The sequence below is a fragment of the Lipotes vexillifer genome, unplaced genomic scaffold (genome assembly GCF_000442215.2).
Source record: "Lipotes vexillifer unplaced genomic scaffold, Lipotes_vexillifer_v1.1 scaffold4, whole genome shotgun sequence".
In the NCBI taxonomy this organism is placed as follows: domain Eukaryota; kingdom Metazoa; phylum Chordata; class Mammalia; order Artiodactyla; family Lipotidae; genus Lipotes; species Lipotes vexillifer.
Window position 1 is genome coordinate 952,477 of NW_006785876.1, and position 6,000 is coordinate 958,476.

Sequence of the window (6,000 nt, forward strand, 5' to 3'; positions counted from 1 at the left end):
ACTTGGTTAAATGGCGACACATTGTTTTCCCTAAATTAACGTATAGGTTTAATGAAGCTTGAAACAAGACTCCAAAGAGATTTTTAAAAGAGGGTCACATAACACAGTAGTTCTGAAGTGCATGTAGGTCAAAGAATTAGATGGAGAGAAGCAATTCACAAAACAAATACGTGAATATTGACTTCAGAATAATTTGACTACATAAACAATGTAAAACTTCTATCCATTTTTAAAGCTCCATAAGCAATATTAAGAAGCAAATAAAAACTGAGAAATATATTTGTTATATTACAACCTTAATTACCACAGATAGGAGTTAGTGCTAGGCTTCTTTTTTAACTTTTTAAATTAATTAGTTTATTTATAACATTTTTATTGGAGCATAATTGCTTTACAATGTTGCGTTAGTTTCTGCCGTATAATAAGGCGAATCAGCTATATGTATACGTATATCCCTATATCCCTCCCTCTTGCACCTCCCTCCCACCCTCCCTATTCCACCCCTCCAGGTAGTCACAAAGCACCAGCTGATCTCCCTGTGCTATGCAGCTGCTTCCCACTAGCTATCTATTTTACATTTGGTAGTGGGTATATGTCAATGCTACTCTCTCACTTTGTCTCAGCTTACCCTTCCCCCTCCCCGTGTCCTCAAGTCCATTTTCTACGTCTGCATCTTTATTCCTGTCCTGCCCCTAGGTTCATCAGAACCACTTTTTTTTTTTTTTAGATTCCATATATATGTGTTAGCATACTACTGCTTTTCTCTTTCTGATTTACTTCACTCTGTATGACAGACTCTAGGTCCATCCACCTCACTACAAATAACTCAGTTTCATTTCTTTTTTGGCTTAGTAATATTCCATTGTATATAAGTGCCACATCTTCTTTATCCATTCATCTGTCGATGGACACTTAGGTTGCTTCCATGACCTGGCTATTGTAGACAATGCTGCAATGAACATTGTGGTACATGACTCTTTTTGAATTATGGTTTTCTCAGGGTATATGCCCAGTAGTGGGATTGCTGGGTAGTATGGTAGTTCTATTTTTAGTTTTTTAAGGAACCTCCATACTGTTCTCCATGGTGGCTGTATCAATTTACATTCCGACCAACAGTGCAAGAGGGTTCCCTTTTCTCCACACCCTCTCAAGCATTTATTGTTTGTAGATTTTTTGATGATGGCCACTCTGACTGGTGTGAGGTGATACCTCATAGTTTTGATTTGCATTTCTCTAATGATTAGTGATGTTGAGCATCCTTTCATGTGTTTGTTGGCAATCTGTATATCTTCTTAGGAGAAATGTCTATTTAGGTCTTCTGCCCATTTTTGGATTGAGTTGTTTGTTTTTCTGATATTGACCTACATGAGCTGCTTGTATATTTTGGAGATTATTCCTTTGTCAGTTGCTTCATTTGCAAATATTTTCTCCCATTCTGAGGGTTGTCTTTTCGTCTTCTTTATAGTTTACTTTGCTGTGCAAAAGCTTTTAAGTTTCATTAGGTCCCATTTGTTTATTTTTGTTTTTATTTCCATTTCTCCAGGAGGTGGGTCAAAAAGAATCTTGCTGTGATTTATGTCATAGAGTGTTCTGCCTATGTTTTCCTCTAAGAGTTGTATAGTGTCTGGCCTTACATTTAGGTCTTTAACCCATTTTGAATTTATTTTTGTGTATGGTGGTAGGAAGTGTTCTAATTTCATTCTTTTACATGTAGCTGTCCAGTTTTCCCAAGTGCTAGGGTTATTGAAGGAAGAGGTCAGGAATGACTTCATACTGGAAACCAACCAGTTAGGTTTCAGACCTCTGAAAATGGAAATAACTAAAAGTCAGCTAATCCATGACAAATTTTTGGAAATCTGTTAGGTTTAAAAAAATTTTTTTTAGAATTACTTTTGAATGTCTTTACAATTGCTGCTCTCCTAAATTTTGCATCTTAAATATTATTTTTTCCTCTCTCCCCCCCACCCATAGGTGCCATCCTTTGAATTTCTGTCTGAAAAACTCCAGTTTTACCAGAGACAGTTCAATGATATCATTAGAGGGACATCTCTTGATCTGGTGTTTTTTAAAGATGCAATGACTCATCTTATTAAGGTTCTAACTATTGACTGTTTACTGATATAAATAGATCATATGAAAGCTTCGTAAATTTCACAGATTAAACTTTTTCAGAGAATAAATATATAGTATTGGGTAGTGTATAGAAGAGAGTCTATAGGTTGAGTCAGTTCACTGTCTCACAAAACAAAGGCTTAATCAGAAACCGCTTATTTGAATCCGCCTACATGGAAGCAAATGTTTTTCAAGGGCAAACTGATGGGTTTTGTGTTCAGAGCTTTTGACTCGCTGAGTCAAAGAGTTTTACTTTCCTAGACAGTAACCTGGAGAACCCTATGAAAAAAATATTCCCTCCTCAAATTACATTATGACGTGTTGGGAATCCTGTTCCCCATGGAGGAAAAGTTGATGCTTAAAAAAATGTCAATTTCATGATTGGCTTACAGATTATGGGCAAACTGATGGGGAAAGGGGAAAGGTGGGTGTATAGGACTGATTAAAAAATAGAAACCAACTAGAGGCAGCACCAGAAAAGGAGCATGGCTTGATCCAAGTCTGAAGGGCTGCAGAAAGGAGTTGTTTATTTGTATAATTTGTAGATCAAAAAAGGAGTTTCTCCAACAAAGTAGGATAGGGAGGTTTCATGAAGAGGAGGCAGTTAACTCTGTGTTTATTACAGAATCATCTTCTACAAAACCAGTGAATTTCCAGGTGCTCTAGGATTGTTTCACATTCATCTATTCAGCAAGTATTATCGAGTACCCACTGTGGTTAGATCTTGGGGGCCTGGAACCCCGTTCTGGGTGCAAAACCACATAAGTGATTAACATATTGAAAATATAATAGAATTGATACATATCAAGGTGTCTGCCATCTGTAAAATTTGAATTAAAAAAAATTCTGTGTACTAGTGATAATGAATTTAGTGATCTGTCTAGACTTTCTTCCTAATCAGTGACATTAATGTAAAAGACAGCTTTTTAGCAATGTCTCCAATTGGCCTGCATAAGATTCGAGCCACAGTTTGAGCCTTATCCTCCCTGAAGGTATCAACCATAGAAAAGCAACATAAGGCTAAAGGCTGTTTCCCTAAGTTATTTTTCTGCAAATGTCTTCCTACCCCATTTTAAGTAGAATTTTGGTACTTTAAAAATTTTTTCATTGGCAGAGATATGATAGAGGTAGTATTTGTTGTAGAGCTAGGTGTCTACATAAGTCAGTGTGTTAGACTGATGATAATAAGCAAACAATTCTAAACTTCTTTCTACAGATTGGGAAGAGCAGTTCCATTATCCATTGAGTCTGAAAATAATAAAATTACACACACACACACGGAAAATAGTTTTGAAATTGGAGATGGGAAAGCCACTTTGTTCTCTTTTTCATGATGTAAATATAGATGGGCAAGGAAAGAACTGGAATTGAATAAATCAATATGAGACCTTTTGCATTAAAGGAAAAAGTCTAATGTAGTCTAGAAGCATGTGGTCAAACCTTGGACCCATTTAGTGCAAGCAAATGTAAACAGTTGAATTCTATTTTCAAATATATACTATTTTGTTTCAAAACAGATTTCACGAATAATCCGAACATCATGTGGAAATGCATTGCTGGTGGGTGTTGGTGGCTCGGGAAAACAAAGTCTTTCAAGATTGGCTTCTTTTATTGCTGGGTATCAAATATTCCAGATAACATTAACCAGGTAAGATAAAATGAAACAGGCTGGTATGTTTTTTTCTATGGTTAATTTCACTGGAGTAAAATGTTTACTTAAAAATTTACAACAATTCGTTGTATTTCTTTTTCAAGTAAACTTTGTATTTGAGTGTAACATACATAAAGAAATGTACACAAATCATGGGTGTCAAAAAGTAAGTACACCTATGTAGTTAGCTCACAGATAAAGAAATAAAACATCACTAGCACCCGGAAGTACCACTCAGGGTCCCGTCCCAGTCACTACCCTCCCAACGGGAACAATATTCTGACTTCTAAGCCCATTGATAGATTTTGCCTATTTTTTAGCTTTATGTCAGTCAAATCATATGGGATTTACTCTTTTGTGTCCAGTTTCTGTTGCTTGCACTGTTTGTGAGATTCATCCATTATGCTACATGTAGCAGTAGTTTGTTCATTTTTATTGCTGTGGAGCCTTCCATTTTACCACACATTACCACAATTTGTTTATCCAGTATACTGCTGATAAACATTTGTGGGGTTTTCTTTTTGCAAATATAGCTGTTATGAATATTTTTGTACATATCTGAGTATACTCCTAGAGATAGAAGTCCTGGGTATAATGATGCAAGGGGGAGTGAGTGAGGAGACAAGACAGAGGAGGAAACCTGGAGTGGTTTCCAGAAACCCAGGAAGTAGAGAATTAACCATGAAACTGTGGATTAAATTAAAGCATGAAAAGTGGTGACTAATGTTTCAAAACTTTCAGTGCATTGGATGGGGGCAGAAGCAGAGATAATAAGTTTAGAAACGCCTCAAGAAGCTTAGCTATGAAAGAAAGAAGCGAGAGAGGTCAGGACCTAGAGAGGGGTGTGCTGTGACTGTGTCTATACATTGCAAAAGCAATACCTAACAGTCAGTTTAATTTTTAAAAATGAGCAAAATGGCTTTGTGACTTAACTGACTGGTCAGTGAGAGGGTAACCCTAACAGCACCAGGCCACACCACCTCTGAGGCAGGATGTGGGCTGTGTTGCTCTCATAGGTGCAGCTACTCCTCAGCAAATTAACTTACCAGTTTCCCTTTTTAATGAATTCTCCCCCTTGGGAATTATTTGACAGGACATACGGTCTCTTTTTGATGGCATTCCTTTTGCCAAGGTCTACAAGGTTTTTAACTAAAGTGCCACCCAGAAGGACTTCTAAGGCACTCCTAATTTAAAAATCGGCTATTTATTCATTTAAATGTACGTATGCTACATCATCTCTAATGCCCACAAAAACCTTTACAAATAGGTAATTATCTTCATTTTGCAGATGAGGAAACAAGCTGACAAACGTGAAGGAATTTTTCTAAAGCTGCAGAGCAGGGATTTGAACCCTGGTCTTTCTGGTTTCAATGCCCATAATCTTTCCACTAGACCCTATGGCTTACACAAAACTCCCTATTACCTGCACTGTGAAGCCTCCTTCAAATAAGGGTGTCTTTATAATCCCTTTCATCGATCTACCCACAAGACTTTATATGCAACACTTAAGAAAATGTCTGCTTTATTTTTACACATCATGTCACTTCTGGTAGCACATTCCTTTTGCAGGAAACAGAGTAAACAAAAAAAAAAAAACAAAAGACCAAGATCTTCTCTTTTCATAATCCGTAACCACATAATTGTAACACTCGTATTATTTATATCACATTGTATAATGCATCTTTTTCTGAAGGCTTTCTCTGAATCTAGCCATTTAGTAAGACATGCAAATGACCACTTTATGTAATTCATCATTAATTTTATTTGTAATTTATCTTGTTTTCTCACCAATCTAAGCTCACCCAAATTTCAGATTAGTTTTAAATATTATACATATATTCACTTGGGCAAAAAAATCTGTTACTGAGGACTGTCCGACTGTAGAGAATAAAAGTTCATTTCCCTGTTCCCAGTTATTGTTCCTGAGCCACTTCTGGTAAATTCCCCATTTCTCACTTCTCAAACTAAATAAAACCTATTTATGTAGAGTGGTAACATATAGCTATTTAGCTCTGTGTTTTCTAGCAGGCACTGTTACTTAGTATCTGTTGGAGCAGGTGCAGATTATGCTCTAATTATCATGGATTATATTGTGTTTTGAAATAAATTATGATTATATATATATATATATATATATATATATATATATACATACACACACACGCATGCATGCACACACACACGTAGCTGCTGGCATGAACAGAACTGAAACACAAGAGACCAGTACTATTGGCTGG

The 6,000-nt window shown here is 36.4% G+C and overlaps 1 protein-coding gene across 1 annotated transcript in view; it reads left to right on the plus strand.

The window, feature by feature from the left end:
* The window catches only part of DNAH8 (dynein axonemal heavy chain 8), a 332,081-nt gene that overhangs the window by 178,778 nt on the left and 147,303 nt on the right, over positions 1-6,000 (plus strand). Inside the window, exons 60-61 of the mRNA XM_007458310.1 lie at positions 1,972-2,094; positions 3,630-3,760. Of these exons, the coding sequence (XP_007458372.1) occupies positions 1,972-2,094; positions 3,630-3,760 (254 nt within the window). The remainder of the gene's footprint in view (positions 1-1,971; positions 2,095-3,629; positions 3,761-6,000) is intronic.